Consider the following 19768-nt stretch of genomic DNA (forward strand, 5'->3'; position numbering starts at 1 on the left):
ACTTCTTCTTCAACAAATCGTCACCCTTTGAAAGTTATTTGTCACCACGCCATGTTCTTCCTCTCTTGGATGGAGGCTCTGAGGACAGCGGATGTTGTGCAGCCTTCTGTGGTTTTTGGCCACGTTCATAAATCTGATCACCTGTGGTTTGATCATGACACTTCACTGATAGCACGGTGACCTCCGGCTAACCTTGGCCATAAATCATTCACCTCACCGCCGCTGTCACAATCATATGAACCCGCCTGGAGAACATCACAGCTGCTCTCTGATTGGCTGCTCCGCGCTCCTCGTCAGCCGGCAGGGGGGCCGCTGTGGGCGGTGCGCGGCCGCTCAGGTTGGCAGCAGCGGCGGAGCAGAGAGATCCAGGCCGCTCCTTTGTGACAGAGAGGCGGCAGCAGCAGCAGCAGCAGCAGAAAGAGGAGGAGGACCGTACCGTGCCGTGCCGTGCCGCGCCGCGCCCTTTGTGCTCCTCCTGGGATTCACCCGCGCGGATCACTGCGCACAGGTAACAACCGGAAGAGTAAGGAAGAAGTCCCAAACACAGGTGACTGCTCATCGAGTTTTTCTTGGGAGGAGGAGGAGAAAGCAGCCGGAGTGGATCCTCAGTGGAAACACAGAGAAGACGATCAGTGCGCTGGAAATCTCGCAAGCCGCGCGTTTTTTTGTTTTTTTTTATTGTTTGTTCCACCTTGTGCGCAAGAGCGTGGCGCAGGACGCGAGCGCAGGTACCGACGGCGCATTGTTCTCAGCTCGGCGAGGACTCCGACCTGGATTTACCTGACAAACGAGTTCCCAGATAGAAGAAGAAGAAGAAGAAGAAGAAGAAGAAGGTGAGTCCAGTTTTTTATTCTGCTCTCCACTCTGCGTTATGTCTCCATGTGCGAGATTCCTCTACTGTGAGTGTGTTCGTGCGTCTTTTTCGTTTTTTTCGTTCCTGTGTTTTTTGGGGGAGTCCGGGCTTTTCCATCAGCGTGCTGAGGCATCTGAAGTGTGTGTGTGTGTGTGTGTGTGTGTGTGTGTGGAGTCTGGACTTCATTATCAGCCTTGAACATCTCCAACACCGTCAGTCTGACCGTTCCCTGTTCCCAGAAGCGATAACGCAACCGGGCCACTTCTTGTCCCGTCTTCTGAGAATATTTCACACACATCCTGCTTTCTCCTGTCGGCTGGGTGTAACCACAGCACTCCATCCATGGTGACACACACACACACACACACACACTCAAGTTATAAAGCAGTTATGTGTCCAAATACCATGATAAGCTTTTATTCACCTGTACAGCCCCCCTGCAGTAAACCCTGTCACGGTGAAGGTTGTTCAGTTCAGCTCCTGTTGACACTGTGTCACACACTGTTGACTCAACTCTATGGCAGTTTTTTTTCTTCTTTTTTTTCTCAGGCTGTAAATAGTGGTGGCTTTGTGCTGAGCTGCAGTAAATCCAAACCTTCCCCACTTGTATTTACGCTCCAAAGTGAAACAATGCGGTGACTAACGATTATCGTCCTTATTGCCTGGTTTATAAACCAAGAAGAAGTAGCTCGCTACGCCTCAGAAATTGAGTTTTTTCTAGTCTAGAATCCAAAAATATAGAGAAATAAATCACAAATCCTCAGTAGGAGAACCTGAAACTGGCATTTTCTTTTGCCATTTGTGCTTCAGATGTAAAATGGTTTAATAATTATCACACTAGTTGGTGGTTTCATTGTTCGACCGATGACTAATCGCTTGTTCGACTACCTGTTTCAGCTCCACATCTCTTCAACTCTCATGTGATGCAGTCTGGTATAAGTACACACATTCTGTACTCAGGTAGAAGTACAGATAGGCTACTTGAAACGTCTGCTGTGCGTGAACTTCAGCCCCGTGATGGAAGAAAAACAATCGATGATTCACCTCAGATGGATTCACAGTAAAGAAACGAGATTGTTTCGGAAGTGTGTGAGGAGAGGAAAGTGCAGACGTTTGTGTTTTTTTAAAAATGCAGGGAGGAAAAGTAAAAACACACAAGTAGAGAATAGATGGCTGCAAACAAAAATGAGAGTACAGTAATTTAAGTATTTGTACTTTAACAATACTTTGGCACAAGCCGGTGCACCTTTTAGTGGGAAACGGGTTTAGTTTCTTTTAATCCTGGTTTCTTTTTCTTCCGTCGAAGCTCTGTCGAAGTTCTGGTGTGTGGGCGCGAAGAACGCTGGCTTCTTTTGTCTGGAATGAAAGATGTAGAAGGACGCCGACAGATGGAGTCAGTTTGATATCTGTTAAAGTCAGAGATCAGAAGCTCCCAGAGCCTCAACATGTCACGTCTTTTTTAAACAACTGCTTGTTTTGTCCGATCAGACAGCCGAAAACTCAAAAGATAAATGTGTAAACCTTCACATTTGAGAAGCTGGAACTGCAGAATCGTCTTTAAAGAAACTGATTATCAAAGCTGTATACACTTCTAGTAAATCAACAGGAAATTGATATTTCCTGTTGATTTACTAGAAGTGGAGGTCGTAAAGTGAACTGATGAGCGATAAAGAGACGGTATCAAATGTCACCTGTGAGAGGACGAGGGAAACTCCTGACATTAAGTTAGCTGCAAAACTCATTGTAATATTATTTTAATTGCTTCAGGTAAACCGCCTGCAGTCAAAGTTTCATTCTGAATGACCGGATCGTCGGTGTCAGGGACTTTCTCTATGCAAAGGTACCCAGAGCATGCTGTCGTCAGATTAAAAAGAGGTTTGAAAACACAACTCAGACGGCTGCTGCAGGATCAGATTTGAGGTCATTCATTTAAAATGCTCCCCTAATGAAGGTCGATCAGGTGAATAGCAACTAAACGCATGTTGTTGTTGTTGCCGTCGTTGTTGTTGTCTGTTCACTCTGCGGTTGTTCCGATGCTCCACATCGCTTCCTGATATAAAACCCTCTCTCTCCGGTGGATCGACCACATTGATGTCCCACGGAGAGGAAGTGTCTGTGTGATTAAACGGTAATCATTGTGCGGACGACGCCCGGTCAAGTCCCACCGGTCGCATGTCCAGACTTCACAGCTGGGCGGACGCGCTTTCAGGCGGAAGCGGTCGATTAAATCAAACGCATGCGGGGAGAGTTCTCCCGCCGAGATGAGCCGAATTTGTGCCTCTACCTGGAATCAGAGGTCACAAACAGCCGCTCGCAGTCCACCACCTCCACCGCTGCATTGGGTTAAGTCCCAGCTGTGTGTGTGTGTGTGTGTGTGTGTGTGTGTGTTTGTAAATCTTTCCTGTTGCTGGCTGAAGCCGATGTGCTGAGGCTCTACTTTCAGAGAGGGGAAAGGAGGGAGAAGAAGAAGAAGAAGAAGAAGAGGCTCGGGTGTGGCTGCTCTTGGTAATGACCGGTTTGCGTTTCAAACCGGTGTTTACTGATTCAGCCCGGGTCCATTCACACACAAACACAGAATCACGATGCATGAAAAACACACAGTCATGCAAATGCAAAGTCTTCCCGGAGCCACACAGAGTGAAAGCACCGCCGTGAACTCTCGGCGTCCAGAGTCGGGGGCGGTTGGGGGGGGAAGACGATACTCTGTCAGCTTCTTCTAGGAGGGACGCACAGTGAGGTCAGAGTTAGTCATGGATCCAGAAATGTGCTGCGCTGGTAAGATGCTCGAATTAGACGTAAGCGGACCCTTTTTGATACCGCGGGTAAAACCTGACGCAACATCGAGGGCGTTTAGATGAAAGGTTTATTATTAAAAGTAATTCAACATGATGACAAAATACAAATATGCTTGGCAGTAGGGGTGGGCGGATCGATCCAAATATCGATAGTATAGATGCCAAGGTGAGTATTGGTATCGGATCGATACTAGCGTGATGAGATTGATATTTTTGTTGTAGTTTCTCTTCTATAAATTCAGCAAAGCACTCGTATTTCTTCACAGAGTTTGTGTGAAGTCAGCGTTCCTCTTCACTTCTCTCACTCCGCTCACTCAGGTGCTTTTGTGTACCTGTTGAAGGAACATCAGTATTTCTATTTAGGCTACATGCAGATGGGTTACAGATTTAATTAAGTTAAATATAATTTTCTTATTTGGTTAAAATCTTTGTCCTGTGTTTTGTCGTTATCATAATCATGGTCAGCTAATTAAAGGCAAATCACTCAATGATCAGGAATCAGAAAAGTCAAAAGTATCAGTATCGGTATCGGCAATACTGGCACTGTAATTACTTGGTATCAGATCGATTTCAAAATTTGCAGTATCACCCACCCCTACTTGGCAGTAGCAGAGAACAGCAGACGGACTGTAGATAACGATAGACATCACACCTTTTTTTTTTTTTAAAGAAACATGAGCTGGTTCCTCTTCAGATAAGCCCTTTTTTTTTTTTTAAACTTGTATGTATGAAAATAAGCATTGAAAAAAAACTCTCACTCGGCACCGATAATTTGAAACATTATGGAAGTCGTTTCGTGGCTGTGTGTGATATCCAGATTGCAGAAGCTGCTATTTTCTTATCTGAAAACAACATTATGAAGAGGTGCCGATTCGCGCAGAGACGCTCTGGTCGATAATTCTTGTTCTCTGGATGGAAACTCGATACCAACAAATGTCACTTCATCGTGATTACTTTCGCTGCGTCACTCCGCCCCCCCCCGGGCTTTACGCGTTGAACTCATGAGTCTGATCAGTGAAGTCTGCTCAGTGGTGCGTGAAGCTAAAAACTCACCTGGGTCGTCCTCATTTTGTGCGGCTGAGCGGCTAACGTTTTGGTGTCGCCCTCCGCTAACTTGAATGGAAGTAAAAAAAACATTTAACAGCCCAACTCTGCGAGACTTTCGCACGAAATGGCTCAAATTCGGAGTCATTTTGCACGGGGGCTGTCTCTGTCTCGATCAAACCCAGATCTCCTCTGGTTTTCAGGCGACGTCTCGAAGCCCTTTTGTGCTGGTTATCAGCGGCTTCTGCTGCAGTTTCAGACTGAACACAACCAACAACCAACAAGGTGAAATGCTCCGGCTGAAGGCTGTGAGAGCGGCTTCCTGTGGTTTGCCTTTTAGATCATTCGCACAACCCAAACTTGCACATACACCTCACCACCCTTGACGAAATTACCGTCTGTGGCTTCACGCCAAGATTGAGACGAGGGGGGGTTTGTAACGCACGAAACAGGAAAGCAACCTTAACTCGTTCAGAAATAACTCCTCACCCGCATATGTCCATATAGGAACTTATGTTACGTGTCCCAGATAGCATTCGAGGTCTATAGGTGATGCAAAGAACGTCTCATGTGTCGGCATCATTAAGATGAAGTGGTAGTGTCTGGTAAGTGCATTGTGACAATGTGTTTATCTTCTTTGACAGCAGTCATTCATCTCGTAGCTCCGTTTCAGTCTCCACCAGCGTATAAGGTAAACATCTGTCTCTTTAGTTCAATATGCTCGGCCGTCTGGATTAACCGTCGTGAGGTTTGTCTGCTGTGGAGGTGTTGCACAGATGGAAGCAGATGTGATGAGAGCAGGTTTCTGGTGGTTTTGACATCCTGTGACTGCAGCTGCGAGTGTGCCGAACCTGCGGCTGCAAATCCTGCGTTTTTTTATTTAGGATTTATTAGGTGTGTACGTCCAGGTGAGCAGTGTGCAGGTCGCTCCCGTATCTTCAGCCTGCGAAAGCTCTCCCTCGTTTTGAGCGGCGTCAAACTCTTCGGCCTCTATCTTTATATGCTCTTTATTGTGGCAGCTCAAAGTCTGCGTTTTTTTTGTGACCTTTGGCACAAAAGTTGCACAAAGTGGCGCTGACCCGACAGCTGCGCAGCTGCTTTTAATTGTCTGTTTGCAAAGTGCATCCAAACAGACGATCGCAGCCCGTGTTTGAGACTCTGGGGGAACACTGAGGTGCAACTACTGCAAAGTCAGCACCCGATTAGCAACAAAAGCCGACATTTAAACATGTTGAATGTCGGCTCATGTTGCTAATCGTTGCTAATTGGCTTGTGTGATTTAAAAGAAGAGCGACTGAGGTTCTTCAGCCCGCCTGTGGAAAACACACGTGCCAAAGGATCAAAATCTGTTTTGATTACATGCCTTTTTCTTACTTGAGATGCATGCATTACCCACAATGCACCTTGACCGCCAACACTTCGGTCGGAGAATGTGTTATGCCAGTAGCAGCTGATGTCATCCAGAGCTGCTATTTTCATGCAGAAACGAGGAACCTGCTGCAGAGTGTTAACCTCAGTAGTTCTGCACTCCGTCGCCTTGAGCCAGAAGTGACACCGACTCTGATGGCATCACCGGGCTCCAAACGCCTCCAAGTGTGTTACGGCTGCACGACATAGGAAAAAAAACAACTGATACTGCTATATTTGGTTTTCTGAGATGAGTCATACAACATGAAACATCCAGGAGTTATTACCAGATAATGGTCGTCGATTTCCAGTGTGGAAACTTTTTTTTTCTGTGGTCGTCACCAGCTGTGACTGTCACATTGTAAAACATGGTGGTTCGACCTCTGAGGTTTCCGCTGTGCTGCTCTGCCAGCCTCTACGAAACAGTCGGCTTAGTCTCAGACGAAGAGAAACAAAGAGTTTGAGGTAGCTGCCATTGTCTTTACTCTGTGGAACAACAGGTATATTAGGACTTCAACGTAACGTCAGTGAAAGTTTTGTTATTAATCAGATATGATGTCGTTTAGATGAATTAGTAACACTTTGATGTTGCATTTAAGACGGTTAAATGAAGGTAAGCTAAAGCGTGATGCCCCAGAAGTCGTTGAGAACCAACAAACATTGTGATTTGATCTCTCCAGAAAGAATTTATCATTCTAGAAGATTTGAGGTTTGAGTTGCCTTACTCGACATTGCACGCAGTGGCGGTTCTAGACCAGTTTTAATAGGGGAGCCAGGTTGGGGCCGGCTTTTTTGTTAGGGTGCACATGCAACCCGTAAAAAAGGATAAATCCCTCATTCTGACAAAGCAGTGTTTACAATTTCATCAAATTTGATTGGGTAGTAAACTGCTGACACACTTTATTTCTGCCTTTCCCTTCAGAACAAAATCATAGCAAGAAATCTGTCATTGTATTATTAATGCAGACTCCCTGTCAGGGGGGCCACAGGGGGGTCCAGACTCAGAGTTACGGGGGCACTGACCCCTGTTGGCCCCCCCCCCCAGAACCGCCCCTGATTGCACGCGACTATTTGCCGTTGTTGCAAACTTTAAGCCGGTGCGCAAACACAAGGCGGTGACATAACAGAGGCGCGAAGACGAGCGAGTAGCTCACAGGTGTTGTGCGTCCTGCTGCAGGTAGGAAACGGAGCAGCTGCGTGCACATGACTTTGCTCTGAGCGGTCAAAGATCAACTAGTGTTTGACGGATGGCTCGTGTTTCCGACAGAGGCATGCGAGGGAAAACCTTCCAGCCCAGAATGAGTCTCTCACTTCCTGTCTGCACTCCACACGGATGAGAACGCCAGCCAGTCACACATTTGCCCGCGCAGACGCACCGCAAACGCTTTATTATCAGTGCGAGGCGTTTCTGCTCTCCTGCACTGAAAGTTTGTTCTCTTGCTGCGTTTGTATTTTTCCCACCTCCCTGAACTGTTCTGCGCCGTTTCCTCAATCGAACCCCTTTCTTGCGGCCGCGTCTCATCCATCATTTCATTCCGAAGCCTCTAAAGTTCCCACTCTCTCCACATTTTTCTGTTTTGGATTTGGCGTCTCTCTCCACACACCCTTGGTAGGAGAGAGAGTGGGTCACTGAGGCTCCCTCCCTCTGCCTGCGAGTGTGTGTGTGTGTGTGTGTGTGTTGTGCATGTTTGGATTGAGATTGAGTTACATAGCTGGATTGTGTAATTGTGAGGTGTGTCTCTGCTGTAGGGAGCCGCTCTGCTGTTTCCATTGTTGGTGAGAGTTGAACTTGGAGCCGGCGGTGCAGTGCGCGTCGTCGTCGTCGTGCTGCGCTGGCTCCTCGCAGGGTAAAATGGAGAACGTGTGAGGGAGTGTTGTTGACTCAAAACGCACCATGAGGCTCGTACAAGTTTACCGTAAATAGAGGATTAAAGCACGTTGTTGTTGGCCACGCTTGTCTCAGAGCGGAGGCTGCGTTCTTCCCCGAGCTCGTGGTTGGTTTTAATTACAGCTTCACCGCGGCCATAAAGCCTCGCTCGTTCCTGTCGTGGCTTGTCAGCCTGCACAGGTCGGTTGTCTCTGAGCTCAGGAGCAATATGACGGTGAGGATGACTGCTGCTGCTGATCAAGTTTTTCTCGTTTCGGATCAAGATTCTCCAACACGTCAGCTTTTACTTTCTGCACAAAAACTTAAAACCTGTTTTTTTTTTTAATATTTAGCAAACGGAAACAAAAAACTGGAAAAGTCGTCTTTGTCACGCGGCGTTTGCTCTGTTTGTGTGTTCAGGCTCAGTTTGTGCTCGTGTGTGCTCGGGGCCATGAGACAGAATATTCTGTAGCAGGGTTATAAAGTTGACACAGTTTAATCTGTTTGCTCAGCACCAACTTTGTTGTAATCACACACAAGTTGGGGCTCGGTGTTTTCCCAAGGACACTTCAAAATTTAGAGTGCAGAAGGCCAGGAACCGGACCACCAACCGTCTAATAGTTGGGTGACCAATCTTCTTTAACCTTGAGAAAATGGACTGCAGGAGATTGTTATTTACTTTGCTAGGGTGTTTTTTTTTTGCAGTATGGAGCTCAGAGTTTTATCCTTCACCTAATCACGTTGAACGTGCGTGATTACATCATCAAATCATGTGACGCACAGGGGAAAAAACGGGCGGTGCCGCCATAGGATTGCTCCAAAATGGCTGCAGGAAGCGTCGCTCACATGATCCTGTTGTTTTTGCAACAGGATGCCGAGACGTTCGTCCTCTTCCTAACCGCGTTTTTACGTGCGTGATGACGTCATGGGCGTATGTTGCAGACAGATTACAAATGGAAGACTTGGAAGTGTCCTGTCTGTTTCTGTAATATTGTGAACTGCAGTAATTTTGTCGCGGATAATCATGACACTGCTATTTGTCGTCTTGAACTAATGTGTCATTTTTCCACAGATTGGCGACCGGTGGATCCACAGATTTGAATCTCCAGACATCGAAGGCGTCCGACTCCAAACTGGATCCCTCCAGTCCTCACCCGTCCAGCTGATGGCATGCGGATCTCCAACCCACCTGAGAGGGCGAGTCTGAATGGCGCCCTAGACCTCTGCTTCCCGTCCGCAGCTCCGCTCTTCCCCGCATCGTCTTCAACTCGTCTCTGATCTCCACAAAATCCAATCCGCCGGACGTCTTCAACATGGATACGCAGACCGATGACACGGAGGGATGCTACTACAACCGCACGGTCAAGTTTTTCTACGAGCAGAGCGGCAAGAACATCAGCGACTACTGGCGCCCGCGCGACTATGTGATCGTCACTTTGGGCATGGGCGTGTGCTTCATCGTCATCTTCTCCAACCTTCTGGTCATAGGCGCCATTTTAAAGAACCGGCGCTTTCACTTTCCCATCTACTACCTGTTGGGTAACCTGGCTCTGGCGGACCTCTTCTCAGGTACTCGCTCTCCTCTCAGCTTTTCACCATGTTCACATATGTATAAGTCGTTTTTATTGATTTTTAATTATTAGAAATGTTGTTTTGAGGGAATTGCACAACTTTTTTTCTCTCAGCAACAGTGATACAAACGTGGATCTTTGTGTCTCTCCATCCGCTTCGTCAGTTTGACCCCATCACAGCTTCGATATACAGTGTTTAGAGTGCAACACACACACAGGCTGCGTCACGTAGCATCTGAGGGTTTTATGGAGAGGTGACGAGGGTGTATGTTGGGGAAATAGCACAACAGGGTATCTGGACACATTTACTGTACGCTGAGTGAAGTTTTCCATGTGACGGAGGGTGTTGTGACTCACATTGTAGGCACCTAAGAAGCCGGGATCTGCTGTCTAGCATCTTTTGAACATTCCTAAACTTCAGTGTGTGTGTCATCATGGCACAATGTGTTCACCTCACACACCACACCTTTTTTATAGTGAGGATTACCACAGAAGCAGTGTTAAGTACTCTGCCAGGTGTGGACAGATTTTGTCACCTTAATAGCGTCACAACCGTGCAAGCTGCAGTCAGAAAGGAGTGTCGTTAGAATCGAAATGTAGGCCGTCGTCGAAGGGGGGGGGGGGGGAAGTCTGGCAAGGCTGCTGAAAGTACTTTATCCCGCTGGCCCACATTTAGTTTAAGTTGGATCGCTTTAATCTCAGTTTCAGTCTTTCCAGTCCACTCTAACGGCCCACATGCACTGAGAAAGATAACTAACGCACCTCACCTGACCTGGTCATCATCGCAGGCATCAGATTCCAAACACCAACGCCACAGAATCAGCAGTATTTTGAGAAGAAGTTGCTTTTTATTTGTAGTACTGACATTCCTCTACACTGACCTCAGTTGTGCCTTACAACACACACACACACATAGATTTACATGCAGTGGTTCAAACCATAACAAGCATTTCTACTGAATCTGGGAGCTGAGCTTATCTCTGCTCCATCGTACTGCGTGCTCAGACATGGAACAGAAACTCGAGGGTTTGTTCCTGTGTCGGTTAATAGGAAGATTATCTCATCTGCTTCCCCTGAAGACATCGGTGTGTAGAATATTTCTGGTATTAACCCCTCGCTCTCCTCTTCCCAGGTGTCTCCTACCTCCACTTGATGTTTCATACCGGTCCCTGGACCATTAAGCTGTCCAAGTACCAGTGGTTTGTGCGACAGGGGCTGATCGACACCAGCCTGACGGCGTCGGTCCTCAACCTCCTGGCCGTGGCGGTGGAGCGCCACCAAACCATCTTCAACATGCAGCTGCACAGTAAGATGAGCACGCGACGCGTTTTCATCATCATGCTGTTCATCTGGGTGGTGGCCATCATCATGGGCCTGGTTCCCACCATGGGCTGGCACTGCCTGTGCGACCTGGTACACTGCTCCACCATGGCGCCGCTGTACAGCCGCAGCTACCTGGTGTTCTGGGGAAGTCTCAACCTGCTGACGTTCACCATCATGTTGGCCGTCTACACCCGGATCTTTCTCTACGTGAAGCACAAGAGCAAGCAGATGTCGCAGCACACCACCCAGATGAGACACAGGGAGACGGTGTTCAACCTGATGAAGACCGTCTCCATGATCCTGGGTGAGGAACACGTCTGCAAACAAAAAAATTACTGACACCGACTTTATTTCTCACCCTAACCCTGTACAAACAACTGAGCACGTCCTTCAGCTCTTAACAAAGGAAATCCAGTCAGGATCGTCCGTCCGTCCTGCAGTATTAATCTCTGCCGTTAACAATGACTCAGATGTTGTAGACAGTTGGCCGAGATGTTGTCAGTTGCCTCTGGGGTAATAACCGGCTCAGGGAAAAAAAATCCCTTTCGTGTGGGTAAAAGTCTGGCATCAGGAAACACGGAGCAAAACAGTCACAGCTGTAAGAGAAAATGGAAGTAATGACTGAAGTGTTCACTCGTGATCTTTGAAACAGTTGTTTGGCCAGAAGAAAGTCGGCTAATAAAGCCTCTTCTCACGGCCATCGTACGCAGATGGCCTCTTATTTTGAAAGTCCCGAAGCTTACTTTCATTTTACGCAATACTGAACCTGTTAAAAGGTTATTGAGTTGTAACTTCTGATTTTAGGTTTATTCCTCACTACAAATAATTGATAAAAGCTCCAGTACTGCTCGGTCCTGTGAACACATTTGACTCGGGGGGCGTTCTTTAAGACGAGCTTGTTTACTGTAGACGGGTTTGACCTTTCTTGGTCTTCTTCCAGCACGAAACCACAACATTTTGGTGTTTGGGGTTGAAGCAGGGTGATTGTTGGGAAGTAAGGTCACCTGTGAAGTCGTATTTGTTGGTTAAGTGGTCGCTGGTGTGAGAGAGTTTGAGAGACACTGATTGTATATTAAGTATTTGTGATTAATTAAGCAACAGCCAAACTTAAAGCCAGAAGAAGACGTCTTTATTCCCATCGTAGCGCTCAAAAACTCCTCTTATTTGCCTCGTCTGGGCTGCGCAGAGGTGGTTTGATCAGATGTTACCGAGCACCTCTGTCAATCTGAAGTCATCTTTGTGCAGCCAAGCTCTGACCGCTTCAAACCCGCTAGCATAAACCGCAGAAAATATCTGATTGAAAATTATTCGGCTCATTTTGCAGATTGTGCAACAGATCTGGGCGTTTTTTTGTTTTTTTTTCTGGGGAGCGCTCGACTGAATCTTCACTCAACGAAAACGACAAAACGCAGACAGCCTCGTACATCTGAGTGCACACGCGAGCTGGCATGCAGGCTCCTCTCTTAGCTTGTCTGTACTTGTAAAAACAGACTTTTACAGACTTTACTCCCCCCCCACACACACTCACAGGTTCACTCCTTCTCCCATCGATTCCTCCTCGTTTTCTGCTGAACTGGCCGTGCTCCCTCGCTCCACTCTCTTTCCCAGCCTCCCCTTCTCCCTGCTCGCTCGCATTTTGAACTTTCAATTAAATTCCTCAAAGTTTTCAAAATGTTACTTGTCTCTCGGTCGCTCAGCAGCCGGGATTCAGCACCTCTGGCATGTGAGGAGGGCGAGGAGCGACCCGAGCATGCCCTGACAGGGAGCTGCATAGCTGAGTTACTGTGACAGAAAACAGCCTCTCTCAGTGTGTGTGTGTGTGTGTGTGTGTGTGTGTGTGTGTAATCTCGTCCTTCCATGCATGTGAGGACTGACTCGAGTCTTTGACCCTGAGAGTGTGGACATCTACATGAAGTGGGGACATCTCGGCTCTTCCTCACGTCCTCACGTTGCTTCATTTTGAGGGTTCGGCTCTGGTTTTGGGGTTTTGAAGTTAAGCATGCAGTCAGGACAGTTAAAGGTTATGGTTTAGGGGCTGAGGAATGCAATGCCAAGTGTGTGTGTGTGTGTGTGTATGTGTGTGTGTGTGTTACCACATAGCTTTACACATTTCCGCCTGCAGCGTGTGTGTGTGTGCATGTGTTGGCGCTGAGCGTGCTGCGAATGTGTGTGCATAATGAATTCCTGTGCTGCCTAATCGAGTATTATGATAATGAAATCTGATCATACAGACTAAACCCAGTCCACACGCTGACATGTTGTGTGTGTGTGTGTGTGTGCGCACGCATTGTCTACAGAGGAATTTACAGTACATGCCCTGTCTCCTTTAGCCACCCCCTACTTTTTCACATTCTTTACAACTCTGCCTGCTCATTTTCTTTCCTCTTCGCAACTCCTCTTTTATCTGAGACTCTCCAATGTTATCACAAGTCTTCTAATGACCTCATGTACCCTTGATCTCTCTCTCCCCCCCCCCCCCCACCTTCACACCCTCTCTATCCTCCCCACTAACAGGTTGTTTTGTGGTCTGCTGGACTCCCGGCCTGGTGGTGCTGCTGCTCGACGGCCTGGGCTGCGACGAGTGCAAGGTGCTGCGCTACGAGAAGTACTGCCTGGTGCTGGCCGAGTGCAACTCCTTCGTCAACCCCATCATCTACTCCTTCAGGGACAACGACATGAGGAGGACCTTCAAGGAGATCCTGTGCTGCCTGTTCCGGCGAGGCCGCGGCAACGGCAACAGCTCCGGAGTTCACTTTAACACCCTGGAGCACGAGGTACTGTCTGAGAGCAACGGAGCCGACGACGGCAATCACAAACAAGAGATAAAACCCCTGAAAAACACACTGAGACATGCAGCGCGACCTTGACAGCCGCTACAGAAACGGCCTCACAGTTGTGCACGGACAAACTTGTCCGAGTCGACAACAAGCGCAAAGCAAAAGTCAAAACACCCATCTGCCAATCAGATCCAAAGAAAAAAACCACCTTATCCTGACACGTCTTTGTTTTTAACCTTGTTCGCTTCAAGCAGCTTTAATTGATTTTTTTTTTTACATTATCAGCATATCACACGAGTTGTGCAAAATAATTAGACATGTGAAAGCTGTCGCTCGTCGTGATGAGAGACACAGAATTATCACCCAAATCTGCAGCCTCCCGTCAGCTTTAAGGAGTTTTATAGTGAGTTTCAGCTCGATTTCCAACATTCAAGCGTTTTGAGTCACTCTCAACATTCTCCTAGTGTCATTTTTTTGGCGGCAACAGACAGCCGTTGTCAGGGATAAACCTCTGAACGCCCCCTGTGCATACGCCAAACAGCAGAGAGACGGAGTTAGCAAGCAGCTGCTGAACATAAAGCCCTTTGTCTTCAGTGTGAATGATCAGCAGTCACTCCTATTGATCGACTGTGAACATGCCAATACTCGTCAGTCTTTCGGCGCGACGCTATGACTCATGTTGACGTTAAGGCTGAACCTCCTCTGAATGTTTTCTGTCGAGGACGGACGCGTCAGTGTTTTCCTGTTGCTTCCACTAATCCCTGTTATTCTGGGTTGCGTTCGCGATGATGAACGCGACACACAAGGCGAAAAACAAAAAAACCAGAAAGCCAAACTCGTGCGCCGGCTGGATTTTACGCCCGTTTAAACGAGGCAGACATTTTTTTCCCCTCAGGAGGCGGTAGAGACCAAACACAGAGCTAAAACAGACTGAATGTTGGTGTTACATTTGCGTGGTGGAGACAAATATGACTCCAAATGAATTCTAATGTGCACGTTATAACTGCTGGATGTGTAAAGAAGCAACTGTATGCTATAAAACTTCCATCATGTCGACTTAATGAGGATATGCCAGCGTGTGTGCTGCCCCCAAATGGCCAAAACAGTCAGTCATTGCAGGCTTGCAGCCTGTTTGTGTTTCTGTAGTTCGACTTGGAGCATCTCATTTATTGTGAGGTGCAGTGATCAGTGCCAAAAACCTTTGTTTTAAATATGTGCAGGGACATAAAATGGGTTTAAACACACTTTGTACACTTCTCACGTCACTACAGACTGGAAATTCTGAGGCTTGCTTATTAAAAAATGATTGTACCCAATGATTAACTAATGAGAGCAGATCCACTGATGGCAGCCTGGACTAAAGACATCCGTAATTGGATGAAAATGTGGTGATTTATTGTTTGAAAGCGAGCGGTTTGTGCATTACAGACTGTTTCTGTCGTACCTGGTCGCTGCTTCAACCGGATATCAACAAACGCCTCCGCTTTTTTGGTGCTCTGTGTGTGTCTGTGTGTGCGTAGTAACACTGTTGGATACGAAACCTCCAACCATCGTCTCTGCTGTGCTGCAGTGTCAATGTGTGAACATGTAACGACTCGTTCGTGTCGCATCGCTTCAGCCTGCAGTCGCCTGATGCTTACGTGACTGATGTGCCATCAGCGCTTTGTTGTCGAGCTCTGTGCTGCCTGAAACACTGCATGTACTGTACATGAATTAGCAGAGAAACTAAAGCAGAGAGCACAAAAACCTGCTCCTGCTGCAGAGAGGGAAACGCATGCAACTCTCGTGAACCTGCTCAAGGAAGTGCTCCGGCACTGTGGCTGCAGATCTTGTTAACGGATTGCAGCTTGGTGCCGGTTGTCTGAGATTTATTATCTAACGCTGTCACGACTGTCGAGCAAAGTTTATCATCATTGCTTCAGTTCCTGTCAAACACTTCTGAACTCGATGAACCCGAGATGGCAGATTTCAGATTGGCTGTATTTGTTCTCTAATCCTAATAACTGATCTTTGTTTGCTTATAACTTCTCTTCAAAATGCACGTGTGTGTGTGTGTGCGCTGATCAACTCAGGACGTGCTGGTAATGCGTCCCATCACGCAGAATTACGACACACATATGTACATTTGATCCGCCCGGGATGTCAAAATTTCCATGAGGCAAGCTTAAGCAAAAACATCCATCAAGCGACCTCAGTCGCCCTCGTCTAATCTCATAAATCAAGACCTTAATGGTCAAACTGCTTGGAACTATAAACAGGTTTCTGTGCAGGAAATACCCCGCTGTCTTATGCAATCGTTACGGAGTTTACAGCGGTAACGTTTCTGTGTTCTCTGTGCTGTTTGCTAATGTGTGTGTTCGATTGCGTGCTCGTCTTGTACAGTCATAAACCGGGTCCAGATGTGTTCTTGTGGGTTGGACTGGGTCATGCTCCTCGCCACATTTCCTCTGACTTGTTACTCTGGCATGTGTGCACGCTGGAGATGTTGCACTGTGTCATTCTCTCTCTCGTTCACACACACACACACACACACACACACACACACACACACGAACCCTGTTATTGCTGCAAGCAGGAAGTGTGTGTGTGTGTGTGTGTGTGTGTGGTCTCGTGTGCACACAGATCCGTCGCTTTACATAGTGTTTGATGGTGACATTCAGATTAGAGAGGGAGGCAGCGTGGAGAGCGTTGGGGCACGTTTGCATCAGCTCTCTCTGTGAGTTGATAGTTAAATATGCAGCGACTTTTTTTATGAATCATTACAAATCATTTACTGTAAGTACTCTTAAAGGGGGGATACTATTACCAGAAGCTATTAAAGGGATGCAAGTATATTGAAACTATATTCTTCGTCGTCAGATTTCAGATGTGGGCGAGCTGTTTTGTTTTGTTTTGACAGTTCAGAAAAGTTTTTCCAAGTTATTTTCGATCTATTTTTGTACGATTGTTGCAACTCATATGAATAAAATGCATAAATCTGGCCCACGTCTGTGATTTGTCTGGTCATGTCTGTCTGCTCAGCATGCTCGCTTCTCTGTGATAACCGGTGAAGCTGTCTCAGGGATAAACATGTTTTCGCATCTTTTCCTCTCTTTGTTGCTAGTTTGGACACGACTAACACATTTTCTCTTCTTTCCCTTTTCACTTCCTGCCTCCTCTTCCCTCCTCTCCCTCTCCCTCTCCCGATTTCTTACCTCATCTCAACTCTTGCCTCACGTTCTTATCTGTCTCTCCACCTCTTGTCCGTAGAACTATAAGTCTCGTACTGCTGAGCCGTTGGAGAGGAGCAACGGGAGGCCCCTCATCCACGAAGGCTCAGAAGACGCGACCGTCTCCTCTGAGAAGTGGAATTAACTCAAATAAACGCTCAACATACTCCAGACATGCAGACACAAACTCGAACGCTGGAATCTACCGATCTGCGTGCGCTCACATAAACAGTCCTGAAGACCTGTTTCTCCTCAGCCTGCAGGGGTCAAAAACTGTTTATTCTGTTTGAAAACTTGAGATTTTTTATTTTTTTTTACCTCGACGGCTGTTTTGCAAATGTCTGAAGCTAAGCTACAGAAGAAGAAGAAGAAGAAGAAGTGAGAGGCCAACATGATGGTGGACGTATCTTCTAATAAACCAAGTGGCTCATTTGCGCTCCTGCAGCAGACACACGGGAGGCAAACCGTCCATAACTGGGACTTTTAAACAATCACTTCCTGTTTGGACATACATGAACCACCAGGTTTCCCTAAACAGGTGGTGGAGGAAGAAGAAGAAGAAGAAGCAGAACAGCTACAACATGTCGACAGCGTTTGGAAGGGATGACTGAAGATGTCGCAACGCAGAAGTATGTGTTCCGCTGAGGACCACGAGGAAGAGTTTCTCAACCTCACGGTGGATGAATGTGTGTGTGAGTTTATTTGGTACGCTGAGATTAATGCAAGAGTCCTGCAATAAATCATCCCTTCCTGAGGGTCAAACTGCTGGATCTGAGTCAGCTTTGTGGTTATTTCGAATGATCATGTTACTGTTATCACGCCTCCTTTCATTCGTAAAAATGGAACAAACACCTCTAAATAGAGTGCTTTCCCCAAAAATGATCACACAAGTCAAATCAACGCGTCTCTAAAGCAGTTTCAACAAAAGCGGAACATTAAAACCATCATGGAAGGAGGATTTACTGCAGGACGGTTGTAACATGCTGTGTTAGCATTAGCATTAGCTTGGTGCACCTAGTAATAAACTGGAAACAGCTTGTACACACACTGAATCACTGGAGGCGTGATGTCAGCAGGGTTCATTTTAAGAGACACGTTTTCAGTAGAAAGCTCCTGAGCTGTGTTCTGTTAATCAGACTGGTTTATAGGATAGGATGGACAAAATAATAGAAACACCTGTCCTAATGAAGCAGCACAACCAAATAAAGTATATCCTACAACTTCGCCATACAGTTCGAATCAACACGTCTCTGTCTATATATTAAAATTCAACAATTTAACCTCCACCTGCAGAACAGTTGATTTACGCTGCATTAGCAGTTCTTTCGCCGGTGTGTGCCTGATGAATTGTGTACATGTATTACTGGAAATATTCTCCTGAGTATCAGCATAAACACACTGACTTATATACATGAATAAATGAATGGATGAGATCATGTTGGTGCCTTAACGCAGTGTCAGTCACGAGCCTCTGCTGCAGTTTTCAAGCTCATCATAAAACATTTTTCAGACGGACGCTATAAGCTGTTTTTTTTTAAATACATATGTATAGTTGTTGTTTTTGTCGCGGCTGCTGTGATGTCTGCATTGTATATTGTTGTCGTGCTGGAGTCTGACATAATACTCACTTGTACATTTTCTTTTTCGTGTGATATAAAACTTTATTTATGATCACATTGTAATTGCAGCTGTTATGTACAGTACTTATAGGCAACTGAAAGAGAGAAATAAAACACCACAAAGGGAAACGGAAAGACTGAAATCATTCAGAGCTGTTTAAAGGTGACAGCAGGACAAATCTGAGCTGAGTAATAATGAAGCTTTTCTCTTGATATTGACTTAAACTGATACCCGGATTTGTCTCAGATGGGACTGTTGTGACTGTAGCGTTATGTTTTAGTTTCCTGTGTCTCATTTTCAGCCATGATAATATCTGCCTCTACAGTAACTGACAGTGACGTCATTAAAAACTTTGAAAACTTGAATCTCTCAGTCTCTCCTGTTGGCTTTTGTTTGCTGTCTCCTTTTTGACTTTCCTGCCAAATTCGAGGCTCTTTCTCTCTGAATTGTCTCGTTTTTCTTTGGGTTCTTTCTTCCAGACGAATGGAGGATCTCATGATCTCGTCCAGGCTCTGTTGTTTTCTCCCTTTGTGTCCTTCAGGCTCACACAGGGAGAGACAACCTCTTTTTAAGTGCAGAGCTTGATAGTTTCCTCTTCATCTGCTCTCCTGCTTTCTCCAGCCCTCCTCCGTCCTTCTCCTTCCTCCCTGGTGAAGCTGTCGGAGTCGAGCCCTTCCTCAGGTTACCAAGAGAGAGTCTCTTCAGCGATATCGGCTCTTTCTTGTCTGTCGGCAGTGAGAATCTCTTCTGGGAATGTTTCTCCCTCTTCAGGTTGTCAAGGTTCAGTTTATCCAGGATGTTCTTCTTCTTCTTCTTCTTGCTTTTCTTGTTGGGCAGCGCCCCCTTCAGCTCACTCCAGGCCTTGTTCAAAGGTGACTTCTTCTTCTTCTTCTTCTTCCCGAAAAAGGATGTTTTGGAAGAGGAGCCACCCATCAGGAGGTCACCTGCAGGAGGAAGAAACACCTGATCAACACGATGACAGAGATTGTTGTGAAGGTCAGATTGTTTCAGTACAGAAGCAAGGAAACGGCAGGAGAGAATAGAAATATATATAAACTCATTTATGTGGGTGGAAACAGCCCATTTTTCATTTGTAGTTGGTAATTTCAAATTTACAAATATTTCTCAAATTCAGATTTTTTGTCGAATATTAAAAATAGATTATATTCAAGAAGTTTAACTAGAATTATCATCCAGAAGTAGTCAATAATGTTTCAGTATTAAATTGAAATTGAAGTTCCTTGTACTTTTAATATGTTCTGTAGTTGAGGGTTTTGTTTGCTTCCAGACAGATGATGATTA

The 19768-nt window shown here is 46.3% G+C and overlaps 1 protein-coding gene across 2 annotated transcripts; it reads left to right on the top strand.

The window, feature by feature from the left end:
* Positions 1-368: 368 nt before the first annotated feature.
* LOC115586685 (lysophosphatidic acid receptor 2-like) lies at positions 369-18831 on the top strand. Of its 2 annotated transcripts, none has more exons than XM_030425937.1 (5): positions 369-833; positions 9039-9535; positions 10670-11164; positions 13375-13634; positions 16887-18831. In XM_030425937.1, the coding sequence occupies exons 2-5, from the start codon at positions 9280-9282 to the stop codon at positions 16989-16991; spliced, it is 1116 nt and encodes a 371-aa protein (XP_030281797.1). In that variant the 5' UTR covers positions 369-833; positions 9039-9279; the 3' UTR covers positions 16992-18831. The 2 variants fall into 2 exon arrangements, with proteins under 2 accessions (XP_030281797.1, XP_030281807.1); XM_030425947.1 differs by lacking the exon at positions 369-833 and adding an exon at positions 7902-8201.
* Positions 18832-19768: the final 937 nt, after the last annotated feature.

This window comes from Sparus aurata, chromosome 1 (assembly GCF_900880675.1).
Source record: "Sparus aurata chromosome 1, fSpaAur1.1, whole genome shotgun sequence".
NCBI lineage: Eukaryota > Metazoa > Chordata > Actinopteri > Spariformes > Sparidae > Sparus > Sparus aurata.

What these genes read in the sequence shown, in the direction of transcription:
- LOC115586685 (XM_030425937.1), top strand. Translation starts at nt 9,280, where the DNA reads ATGGATACGCAGACCGATGACACGGAGGGATGCTACTACAACCGCACG. An exon ending in GACCGTCTCCATGATCCTGG is followed by an intron (nt 11,165 to 13,374) that starts GTGAGGAACACG and finishes CCCCACTAACAG; the next exon opens with GTTGTTTTGTGGTCTGCTGG. An exon ending in TTAACACCCTGGAGCACGAG is followed by an intron (nt 13,635 to 16,886) that starts GTACTGTCTGAG and finishes TCTTGTCCGTAG; the next exon opens with AACTATAAGTCTCGTACTGC.